At 50.3% G+C, this 12,471-nt stretch overlaps 1 protein-coding gene across 1 annotated transcript in view; it reads left to right on the forward strand.

Moving 5' to 3' along the window:
- Myo5b (myosin VB) overlaps positions 1–12,471 on the forward strand; it is a 303,407-nt gene that overhangs the window by 235,897 nt on the left and 55,039 nt on the right. Inside the window, exons 18-21 of the mRNA XM_037196923.1 lie at positions 2,701–2,812; positions 5,919–6,130; positions 9,830–9,986; positions 10,343–10,773. Coding sequence (XP_037052818.1) covers positions 2,701–2,812; positions 5,919–6,130; positions 9,830–9,986; positions 10,343–10,773 — 912 coding nt within the window. The remainder of the gene's footprint in view (positions 1–2,700; positions 2,813–5,918; positions 6,131–9,829; positions 9,987–10,342; positions 10,774–12,471) is intronic.

Below are 12,471 nucleotides of genomic sequence, written 5' to 3' on the forward strand. Positions count from 1 at the left end.
GACAGGGGGACGTGCCCGGTGGCTTAAGGGGAAAGCCCACATCAAACCATTACATTCTGAGATGTCTATATTGATGGTGGGGAGTCGGGGCGGGGGGTGGGGGGTGGCAAGGAGACCTAGACTCTAGGAAGCTCTCTTTCACAGGCACTATTCCACTGGGTTCTTAGCAAGTCCATCTTTCTCTAAATAGAAGTATCTGAGGGCAGGGCCAGGGCAAAAAGAGCCAAGGAAAGCATCAACAGAGTTAACTACTAAACAAAGTGTGCATCTGATTTGCATTTAGCTGGGAAAATAACCTTACAGCTTCCATTTGTAAGGTAGCTGTTAGAGATAGCAGATAGTCCACCACTGGAGGGTGGGAACGTTTCTGCTTAGTGAATAGAATGCAAAGGACAAGGGGAAACCTTTCCTGGCCCTGAGATAGAGTCCTCAGGGCCCTAGTACTCTCTGCCTTGCTCCCTTAAGGGAGTACATGCCAGTTTAAAACCAAGAAGTGTGAGACAAAGTAGATCAGTGATTGGCGAGGCCCAGAAAAACTGCTCAGGGGTGTGGAGTTCATTTGGGGGTCATGAAAATGTTCTGGAATTGATTACTGGGGATAGTTACATAACTTCACAAATATACTAAAAGTTATTTTACTGTATACTTTAAGGGGTAAGCTGGGGCTGGAGATATGGCTCAGTGGCTAAGACCACTGGCTACTCTTCCAAAGAACATGGGATTGATTTTTCAGCATTCACATGGCATCCCACAACCATTTATAACTCTAGTCCCAGGAAGATCCAACGTCCTCTTCTAGTCTCTGCAGGTACCAGACACACATGAGGTGCACAGACATGCATGTGTACTATATACATAAATCACAAAAGGATAAATTTATAGCATATGACATCCCAAGAGCCTTTGGAGCAGACCCAAGCTAGGTGTGTGGTGCACACCTGTAATCTAGCATTTGAGAGGTGAAGGCAAAAAGATCCAGAACTCAAGGTCATCCTCATCTTCTTGATGACTTAGAGGCCAGCCTGGGGTACATAAAATCCTTTCTCAAAAAGGAAAAGAACCATCTTTAGCTAAGTATGTCATAGAAGGAGAAATACAGACAGGTAGAAATGTCCTTTTCTTATTTCCACTTACATCAGTCTTTTCCCTCCAAGGCCCAGCTGCTGTTGAAGCAGAGGGGCTGGGGGGGGCACCTTGAGTGTAATATGTCTCCCCATCTCAAGGGTTCCTGGAACCCCATAGCACTCCTTTCTCTGAAGCTTCTGAAGGACCTTCTGCAGAGGCAAGAGTCCCTGGGAAAGGGACACAATCTGTTCACTCTTCACTAATACTTGAGCAGGTTGGTCTGAAGTAGCTAGACAATCCCTAGGCAAGGCCACCAGTGACAGGAAACGGGAGGTGACTCACCTCAGTGAAATACCTAATGATATCTGAACCCTGTCTCTACTGACTGATGTGCAAACCCTCCCTGATGTCTCTGAAGGGACAAGCCGCCCCACTCTGCAATGTCCAAGGACTTAGAAAGATGGAGGTGGGATGTACTGATGACCTCTGAGCAACTGAGGTGTAACTCCAAGCCACCTTAGATGGGGGCTCATGTTAACCTTGCCACCGCATGGGGAGGTCATGAGCATTTCTGAATCAGGAGGATTGGAGTAGTGATAGGTGTAAACCACAGCTTTCCTGAGGAAGAGCAATCCTGTTTAGGAGACCGCATCTGCTTGTATGCAGCCAGTCTCAAATGCCAGGGGTAAGGTGAAGACCCTCTAATGACTACCAAAACAGTCAAGAACTCTGCCTTTATAGGCAATGGACTAGGAATCTCTTCAGTTATGTAGGGGATGGGGCACAGCTTTACAGGGAGCCAAAATTACCCCCAATTAAGAGGAAAATAATAAGAGAAACCAACACCATAACATCTTAAGCCATTGGTAGCAGCCCTGTAACCAGATGTGGGAGTTATAGGGCAGTTTGATACTATGTCCATTTAACAGAATAACAGTAGATTCACCCCTGAAGTCTATGAGCTCCCCAAACTTAAGTTCTTGTCCAGATTCCAGTACTCAGCAGGTGTTTCTTTTGGTAGAGCTGTCTTTAAATCCAATCAGGAAGCAGTTACTTAACCCCATTAACATTCAAGCCACTACTGTAGCCATGGGCACATCATATTTCCTTGATTTGTTATTAGTAAATGTTTGGTTTTTGTGCCTGTTTTACATACCTATGTCCTTGGGATCAGCAAAAGGGAATGTGGAGTGGAAAATGTCTAAGATGACCTGTTCTTTTCTCTTCCAAACTAATAGACTCTTCCAGTGAGCTAAGAGATCATGATGGGGACACTTTCATTCTCACGTACTTTCCTGCATTTAGAAACGTGTATACAAAGATCAGTATGAGTTCTCAAAATGAAAACCAAACGGTATGAACGAAGCTGTGTGCAGACAAGGTGGCAGCAGAAGAGACGGCTCCATGGGTGTGACCAGATGGAGACCCTGGCGCCAGGGGGAACCTCCCAAACACACAGTTTACCCCACCCAACTTTGGTAATCCTGATACACTGGAGTTCCTAGTAGGGTATGGAAAGGACAAAGCTCCCCTGGGACTGTTCTGAAGCTCCTACAATAACTTTGTACAATAATCTTGACGCCGTGAGAGTGCCTCCGAGATCACCTTCTAATCCACTTTGATTTTTCCCTCTAGGTGGACCTACCATGACTTCTTCAACCGGTATCGAGTGTTGATGAAGAAGAGAGAGCTTGCCAACACCGACAAGAAGAGTATCTGCAAGTCCGTCCTGGAGAGTCTCATCAAGGTGATCCAGCTGTAGGAGGGCATGGACCAAAAGCCCCAATAGTGGAGGGTGGGGGATACCTACAGCTTTGTCTTCATCCCTACAAAACTAAGACATTAAGCCATTGCATGCAACAGTGACTGGGAAAGGCTAGTCTCCTCCCCTACCTAGAGCACCCCATGCCTCTCCGCATCTCAGCACACGCAGAGCACAGGTCACTAGGGTGGGTATAGAGGCAACCCCTGGCTGCTGCTGCTGTCTCAGCATCTCTGGTTTCGCAGGGTTGATGTCCCCAGTGGAGGTCTGATCGGTAGCCAGCCTCAGCGTGTTCTAAATGAAACAGCAGGTTCTCAGGCCTTTGAAAAATGGTTTTAAATGGAACAACCCAAAAATCACATTTCAGGCTGAAGTATTGTTAAGAGCAGAGCCACAAGGGGCAAATCTTTAAATATTTCAATAGTTCTAGAGAGTGCCAAAGTTATAACAGAGTATTATAATCTGTGTCTCCATAAAATGCTAAATTATAGAAAATATCTTTCAGAATATGATAAAAAAATTGAATTAAACATGTTTTTTATAAACTAGCTGGCTAAGACAATGCTGAGAGGGTGGCCTATAATTAACTATAGGTTGTACTTGGTTGATAGGACTCTGGTTAACTATGATGTTGCTGTGGTCCATTCATCATCTGTAAATGGAGGCTTTTCTCTGTCCCACCCAATCTCACAGCTGCTTTTAAAATAATCACTCAGAGGCTTATATTAATTATAAATGCTTGGCAGATGGCTCAGGCTTAGGCTTATTACTAGCTAGTTCTTACAATTACTTAAATTAACCCATTTTTATTGATCTATGTATTGCCACATGGACTGTGACTTACTGGTTCTTTCACATCTTGCTTCTTGGGCAACTATCAGTATTTCTCTGGACTCTGCTCTTCTTCATCTCTGTCTTCAGTTTGAATATACTACCTAACTTTATTCTGCCTTGCCATTGGCCAAACAGCTTTATTTATCAACCAGTGAGAACAACACATATTCATAGTATACAGAAAGACATCCCACAGCAATCATCACTGTGCATGTTTTGACATTTCATTTTTCATAGGTTAGGAAAATGTGTTCAAGATCAGCTGGGTTCAGTTCATCTATAGCACTGGGACTTCTCAGTGTCAGGGCTGGCCTCATGGTGTATAGCCCAAACCTGTGAGTAGCTTCCATGACCATGTGAGTGCCTTCCACTTTATCCAGAGTCATCGTTTACCCTTACCTGGACCCCTTCAAGGTTATTAGCAGAACCTCCATCCACAGATGAGGAAACTGAAGTACAGGAAGAGGCTGTAAATTGCTTAGGGTTTCACAGGCATCCTAATGCACAGTGCCTACTGATCTGGGGTGATAGGTTAGGGCTGCTCTGCACAGTTGTCTGTCCTGGAGATGGACTGCTCGCTTGTGCTTCAAGACTTCCCCTGCAGATAATACATTTCTTCATTTTCCCCAGCCCTTGGGCCATGTCTTCCAGATACAACATTCCCTCTGAGCAGGACTTTGGCTGAGCCATAGGTTAGCCTTGAAGACCATGTGTCCAGTCCTCACCAGAGTGCTCTGTGTACTCAGGAGTAGAATGGTCAGAGGAGATATAGAGATGAAGATGGGCGTAGGCTGAGCAGCATGGTCTACCAGCCCCCTTCTGTGAGGACGGGCTGTTTGCTGGTAGATGCTTCATCAGGCCGTCTCTGAGGGCTTGATAAACCGCTGTAGCTAGTAAGAGGGGAGATGTGTATTCTGGTAGAATCACCCCTTCCAGGCTTTCAGAATGCCTTCTCATCCTTAATCGCATGTGCCGTGTCCTGTACTCTCTAAGCGTGTTCTGAGTCCCTTCTCTGCCCCAGTCAGGGATGTCCCGAGGGAAGGGTATAAAATGCCCCACAGACTTGCCTGCAGGAGGCATTTTCTCAACTCTGGTTCCTCCTTCCAGATAACTCTAGCTTGTGTCAAGTTGACAAAAACCAACCACCACAGTAAATGTCAGAACTTGGCTCCTTCCTGCCTGTGGTCTTCGTGGCAGCACACACTTAGATGACGATTGTTTGCAAAGAAGTCTCAGCCATCAGTGATTTACTCTCCCAGCCTTGTCCACAAGTGCCCTGCTGGGTCACCTTTCCTTATTTATTGGGGTAAACACAAGGAAGGACAGCTAATTTTAATCTCATAGATATGATTAAGACAGTGACTACATGTTTGAAAAAAAGTTCATAGAGTTTTGCGTGTTATTTGCAATCTATAATTATGTGTGCTCATCTGTGATCCTTTAAGAATAATCAAATGTTTACCAGACCAGGTCATTGCTTGCACAAAGGCCCAGACTCCATGACTACTCTTCCCATTTTGTACCACAGCCCAAAAGCCTTGGGTGGCTGGCTCCTTCTGATACCTACCTTCAGCTTCCTGTACATAGCCCTTCTCTTGTCTCTTGGTACCACAGGACAGTGGCATCTGCTCTGACCTTCTAGAATACTCCTCTAGCCTTACCTTCCATGGCTACCCCCCTTTGGCTCATGCAGATCTTTGCCCACTTCCACAGACATAACTGCCTAGACCAGTGGCTCTCAACCTGTGAACCATGAACCCTTTTATCACATAGGAGATGTCCTGCATATCAGATATTTACATTATTCATAACAGTAGCAAAAGTACAGTTATGAAGTATCAATGAAAATAATTTTATGGTTGGGGTCACCACAACATGAAGAACTGTATTAGCGGGTTAGGAAGCTTTAGGAAGACTGAGAACCACTGGCCTAGACCATCCTTTTTGAACATTGCTTGTTTCTTGCTAGCTAATCCTTCCCATTCCTTCAAAGAGTCTCCTGCTTACTTTTCCGTCTGCCCTCCCCATGATGTTGGATTTTGAGAGCAGGCGTCTTTTTAATGGCCACATCCTGGATCCATGTCTGTCTTATCATGAAGACTGAAATCTGTTTAATGAATACTGAGAGTCTACTAGGGCAGGGGGAAGGAAAAGGGGGCATACATGCAATCTGGCAAGTAGTTCTGCCTTGGAAGGAAAGGCTAGTGTGTTTTGCAGAGTTCACTAACCAGCCAATCTCCCTCCCAACCTGCTAAAGGACCCAGACAAGTTCCAATTTGGCCGCACCAAGATCTTCTTCCGGGCAGGCCAGGTGGCCTACCTGGAGAAGCTTCGTGCCGACAAGTTCCGGGAAGCCACTATCATGATCCAGAAGACTGTCAGGGGCTGGCTGCAGAAAGTAAAGTACCGTAGGCTGAAGGCAGCCACCTTAACCCTGCAGAGGTTCTACAGAGGACACCTGGCCCGCAGGTGAGCCATTTGGGGGTGCATGTGAAGTCAGGAGAAAGGGGAGAGCCTCTCTGTCTGCAATCACAGTCCTTCCTCTTGGGCCCATCTGCTTCTTAAACTGCTCCTAGTACCTGTGTGCATCCCTGTCATGCCCTTCTTTGCTTTTTTTTTTTTTTTTTTTTTTTTTTCTGGTTTTTCGAGACAGGGTTTCTCTGTGTAGTTTTGGTGCCTGTCCTGGGTCTCGCTCTGTAGACCAGGCTGGCCACGAACTCAGAGATCTGGTGATGCCCTTCTTGCTTCAGGGAGCAGATCTACCTTATGTGTCTCCTGATACCCAATATACATCCCCAGTCCACCAACACCAACCTAGTACCATCTGATTTGGGTGCAAACCAACCATTTCTACTTTGTCTGAACCCCAAAGTGAAACTACTATCTTTTAGGGAGAGAGATGACTCCAGCTAACTTGCGCGTAACCTAGTCATGCCAGAATTTTGAAAACCCTTGGATGCTGGCTGGACGTGGAAAGGGCTGAGGAAGCCCTTCTATGAATACTCCTGCACTGAGACAGCACAGGGATGACACGCCTCCAGCCACAGCAGCTAGGATGACATGCCTCCAGCCACAGCACAGGGCTGACATGCCTCCAGCCACAGCACAGGGCTGACATGCCTCCAGCCACAGCACAGGGCTGACATGCCTCCAGCCACAGCACAGAGATGACATGCCTCCAGCCACAGCACAGGGCTGACATGCCTCCAGCCACAGCACAGGGCTGACATGCCTCCAGCCACAGCACAGGGCTGACATGCCTCCAGCCACAGCACAGGGCTGACATGCCTCCAGCCACAGCACAGGGCTGACATGCCTCCAGCCACAGCACAGGGCTGACATGCCTCCAGCCACAGCACAGAGATGACATGCCTCCAGCCACAGCACAGGGCTGACATGCCTCCAGCCACAGCAGCTAGGATGACATGCCTCCAGCCACAGCACAGGGCTGACATGCCTCCAGCCATAGCACAGAGATGACATGCCTCCAGCCACAGCACAGGGATGACATGCCTCCAGCCACACCAGCTAGGATGACATGCCTCCAGCCACACCAGCTAGGATGACATGCCTCCAGCCACAGCACAGGGATGGCATGCCTCCAGCCACACCAGCTAGGATGACATGCCTCCAGCCATAGCACAGGAATGACATGCCTCCAGCCACAGCACAGGGATGACATGCCTCCAGCCACAGCACAGGGATGACATGTCCACAGCACAGGGATGACATGTCTCCAGCCACAGCAGCTAGGATGACATGCCTCCAGCCACAGCACAGGGATGACATGCCTCCAGCCACAGCAGCTAGGATGACATGCCTCCAGCCACAGCAGCTAGGATGACATGCCTCCAGCCACGGCACAGGGATGACATGCCTCCAGCCACAGCACAGGGATGACATGCCTCCAGCCACAGCACAGGGATGACATGCCTCCAGCCACAGCAGCTAGGATGACATGCCTCCAGCCACAGCACAGGATGACATGCCTCCAGCACAGCACAGGGATGACATGCCTCCAGCCACAGCAGCTAGGATGACATGCCTCCAGCCACAGCAGCTAGGATGACATGCCTCCAGCCACAGCAGCTAGGATGACATGCCTCCAGCCACAGCAGCTAGGATGACATGCCTCCAGCCACAGCACAGGGATGACATGCCTCCAGCCACAGCACAGGGATGACATGCCTCCAGCCACAGCACAGGGATGACATGTCCACAGCACAGGGATGACATGTCTCCAGCCACAGCAGCTAGGATGACATGCCTCCAGCCACAGCACAGGGATGACATGCCTCCAGCCACAGCAGCTAGGATGACATGCCTCCAGCCACAGCAGCTAGGATGACATGCCTCCAGCCACGGCACAGGGATGACATGCCTCCAGCCACAGCAGCTAGGATGACATGCCTCCAGCCATAGCAGCTAGGATGACATGCCTCCAGCCATAGCATGCCTCCATAGGATGACATGCCTCCAGCCATAGCAGCTAGGATGACATGCCTCCAGCCATAGCAGCTAGGATGACATGCCTCCAGCCACAGCAGCTAGGATGACATGCCTCCAGCCATAGCAGCTAGGATGACATGTCTCCAGCCATAGCAGCTAGGATGACATGTCTCCAGCCACAGCACAGGGCTGACATGCCTCCAACCACAGCACAGGGCTGACATGCCTCCAGCCACTGCACAGAGATGACATGCCTCCAGCCACACCAGCTAGGATGACATGCCTCCAGCCACAGCACAGGGATGACATGCCTCCAACCACAGCAGCTAGGATGACATGCCTCCAGCCACAGCAGCTAGGATGACATGCCTCCAGCCACAGCAGCTACCGTGCAGTAGAGCCGGGACACCAATAAGCCTCTCTTGCCTACCCAGTGCCACACACCACTCTCTTCCTAACCGATGGCCCTGGGCTGGTGAACAACAGGATGGCAGAGGCCGTCTCTACTGAGGCAGGCGTAAAAGCCCTAGCGTCCAGTGCGATGCAGGTTGCCCCCTCCTCCTAGGCCTTCCCGGGAGTTGTGAGATGGAGACCCAGCCTGCTCACAGCAGTGCTCGCTCCTTTTTGCCTTAGAGAAGTGATGGAAACTGCCATGAAATCTCGTGTTTCGGAGCCAGTTTCTCAGGTGGCTGCTCAACCGTCTCCACTAGAGAAAGAGAAACACAGACACGCCCCACATCCTCACCCAACCCTAAGCGCGGTATAGGCCTCTTTTGTGTGGTAAAGGTGGAGATGCTGACCTTGCTCACCAGAGGCTGCTTACTTACACACAGCCAGAGATGGCTCTTGCCATGCCACCTCTGTACTGTTAAGACAGCCTCAGTGCAGAAGCTGTGGAGATAAAAGGACAGACAGACCACCTCTGAGTGGCCCCACACAGTCCCTGCCCACTAATCCCATCGTTATTACTTGTCCCTCCCCAGAGAAGGCACCAACTCAGGCTTCCTGCTGGGGATCCTGCAACAGCATGCTGCAGTCTCCCTGCAGGGAGCATGTGACCCAGGGGATGGACAAAGCCTTGTGTGAAGGAAGGACAGAGAGATAGACTAGGGGACCCTTGGGACTTCAGCATGCAGGTGCCGTGGGGCACTCAAGAGCACTTCCTTTCCCAGGGCTGTGCTAAGTGATCTCTTAGGTCCTCTCTCTGAGCCCTTGCAGTGAACTTGATGAGTGCTCAAGAAGGGTGGGAAGCCTCTGCTCTAGAGAGGGGCGGGTGGAGTGCTGAAGTGAGCGAGTGGGGATTTCAGGGCATTGAGAACTCAGAGGGAATCCTTGCTGGCCTGAGGAGTGTCTTGTCACTCAGCGAACACGTGCTCTGGTCCTCAACTGCCAGGCCCTGAACTAGGTGCAAGAACGCAGGGTGTTTGAACTATCTCTGAGCTCGTGGAGGTGCAGGGGGACAGACAGCTGTGTGACCCCGTTAAGGATGGGAGATGCTGGGCTGGAGAGAGGGCTCAGCAGTTAAGAGCACTGGCTGCTCTTCCCGAGGTCCCTGGTCCAATTCCCAGCACCCACACAGCAGCTCACACCTGTCTGTGACTCCAGTCAAGGTGGGGGTCCAACGGGGGCCACAGAGGGAAGGGGCTCACTTCACGAATAGCTCAGCTGGCCCAGTTCCTCTCCCTGGTTCCACCTGCGCTCTTCCTCCGCTGCTCCTAGGCTGGCCGAGCACCTGCGGAGAACCCGAGCAGCCATAGTGTTCCAGAAGCAGTACCGGATGCAGAGGGCCCGCCTGGCCTACCGGAGAGTCTGCTGGGCTGCGGTCATCATCCAGTCCTTCACCCGGGCCATGTTTGTGCGGAGAAACTACCGCCAGGTGAGCAGCTGCCTGGAGCATCTCACTTCATTTTCCAGCTCCCCCACACCAGGGCCACTGCCTCTTTCCAATGGAATAATCATTTGGCTTCCCAAAACTTGAAGCTTCTTAGACTGCGGTTTCCCGTCTAGTAAAATAAGGGTCGACACAAGCGTTTCACGGCTGCTTTTCTGTGGGCACATGATCTACAGAACCTAGCTCAAACTTTCCATCAAATCCTCAGGTGTTGTGGGCCACATGTCTTCTGTCTCCCAAAACCAAGGCCAGCCCAGCTTTCGCCCCAGGGTAGTTGCAGAAGCTGCACCTGTTCCCACCCTGCAGAACAAACCCCCAGCCTGTGTGCTTGTCCTCACCAGGTCCTCAAGGAGCACAAAGCCACCATCATCCAGAAGTATGCCCGGGGCTGGATGGCACGTAGACACTTCCAGCAGCAGCGGGATGCCGCCATTGTCATCCAGTGTGCCTTCCGGAGGCTCAAGGCCAAGCAGGAGCTGAAGGCTCTCAAGATTGAGGCCCGCTCTGCAGAGCACTTGAAACGCCTCAATGTGGGCATGGAGAACAAAGTGGTCCAGCTGCAGCGGAAGATCGATGACCAGGTTGGTGGCAGGAGATTCCTACCTAGGTGCCGAGGCTTGTCAAGGGATATGGGGACATGCTGGAGAGGGACCCCAAGCTTTCTCAGGGAGCTGCAGGTACCAGAGACCTCAGGGAACATTGCCCAGTCAGTAAGAATAGTTATTACTGTAGTACTCAGAACAGTGCTCCACCCCAACAAAGATGCCAGGCCCTAATCCCCAGGATTGGTAAATTTGTTCCCTCGCATGCCAAATGAAGCTTTGCAGAAGTACATGAGTTAAGGATGTCTGGATCTATAGGTGACCCTCGGTTGCCGAGGAGGACCTCATGGGGCCATAGGATGCTCATAAGATGAAGGCCACAGGCAGCATCAAGTGGCAGGCGGCAGGTCCACAAGCTCCAGAGTTCAGGCCACCTTTAGGAGCCACAGATAACCGTGGGAGGTTCTCCCCTGGAGTGTCCAAAGGACCCCAGTCCTGCTGGCCATGTCTAGACTTCTGCACTCCAGAACTGTAAAATAGTAGCTTACGCTGTTCCGAGCTACCAACTTCATCGTGTTCTTTATAGCAATGACAGGAAATTGATAGACTGGTCCAGAGTCCTGTGGCCCTGGCCCTGCAGAGGCTGTGTGGGATAGGTAAAGCAATGGCTGGTGCTCACTAAGGGTTCAGGTGCCCACATTGTTCTTTCCCATTTGTGTATGACAGTCCCCGTGAGGGACATGCTAGCTTCCTGTCTGGTAGGACATTGGTGTTGCATTGCTTAAGATTTTCACTCTGTCTGCCCTGGGCACCTTCATACATCAGCCAATTAGATAAGCTGGGAGTTCGTGATGAAGCCCTCTATGGGTGGAGTTCTGTGAAAAGGATCTGAGGCAAGCATAGGATGCTGACTCCTCCTTTGGGGTCCTATGGACTCAGGGTAGAGTACATATTGGAAACAGGTTCACACCACTCAGGTGGCCCATGTATCTCCCCCCAACCCCAGGCCATGGAAGACCTTTGTTCGGTGCCTGATTGTGTCAGACATTCTGTTAGGTTCCAGGTAGGAGGGAGTTGGCACAGCTTGGATGCTGTATTACAGAGATAAACCTTAGTACAGTGGAGATTTGGAGGCTTCTCATAGCCTCAGGGCAGGACAATAGGAGAGTCATTTTGCTTTTGATTTTCTTCCTTAAAGAGAGACTCATATAGTCCAGACTAGTCTGCAGCTCCATGGATACCGCTGTGATTTTTTTTTGAGCACTCCAAAGCCTGTGGTAGGTGTTTTATGTTCACTCACATCTGATCCATACAGTAGATGATCCTCACATGATTTCGTGAGTCATTTTGAAGGATGGTGGATTGGGGACATCAAGCCACAGAGGAATAAAGTGTTAAAATCTTAACTGCCCTCCAGGTCTCACCCCATAGCTAGCATGCGGAAGGTGCTGGCTTCTTAGTCCCAAACGTCGCCGCCAATGAGCCGGTCCTGTCCTTTGTGCTATTACCACTGAGGAAGGCTTCCAGAGTGGAGAGGAGACTCATTGTACACAGGGGTCTGGCTGTGTCAAAGGGATCACAGGATCAGGCTTCCAAAAAAGCGAGGAGAGAAAGGATTCAAGGCACACATGGTGGGGCGTGGGGAAAAGAAGCTTAGCAGTGGGGGGCCATCAGACAAGTCGATGGAGGTCACTTGGTCTTACTGTACCTGTTCTGTAGTAGGCAGTTTTAAAGCTTCTCATAGCCTCAGGGCAGGGAAATAGGTGAATCTTTTTGTTTTTTTAAGATAGGCTCTCTTGTAGTCTAGGCTAGCCTGCAGCTCCTTTTCATAGCCAAGAATGACCTCGAACCTCTGATCTTTCTGTCTCCACCTCCCAAGCGCTGGAATCACAGGGGTGGGCTGCCAGGCTCGGTTTTACGCTGTGCTA

This window comes from Peromyscus leucopus, chromosome 19 (assembly GCF_004664715.2).
Source record: "Peromyscus leucopus breed LL Stock chromosome 19, UCI_PerLeu_2.1, whole genome shotgun sequence".
NCBI lineage: Eukaryota > Metazoa > Chordata > Mammalia > Rodentia > Cricetidae > Peromyscus > Peromyscus leucopus.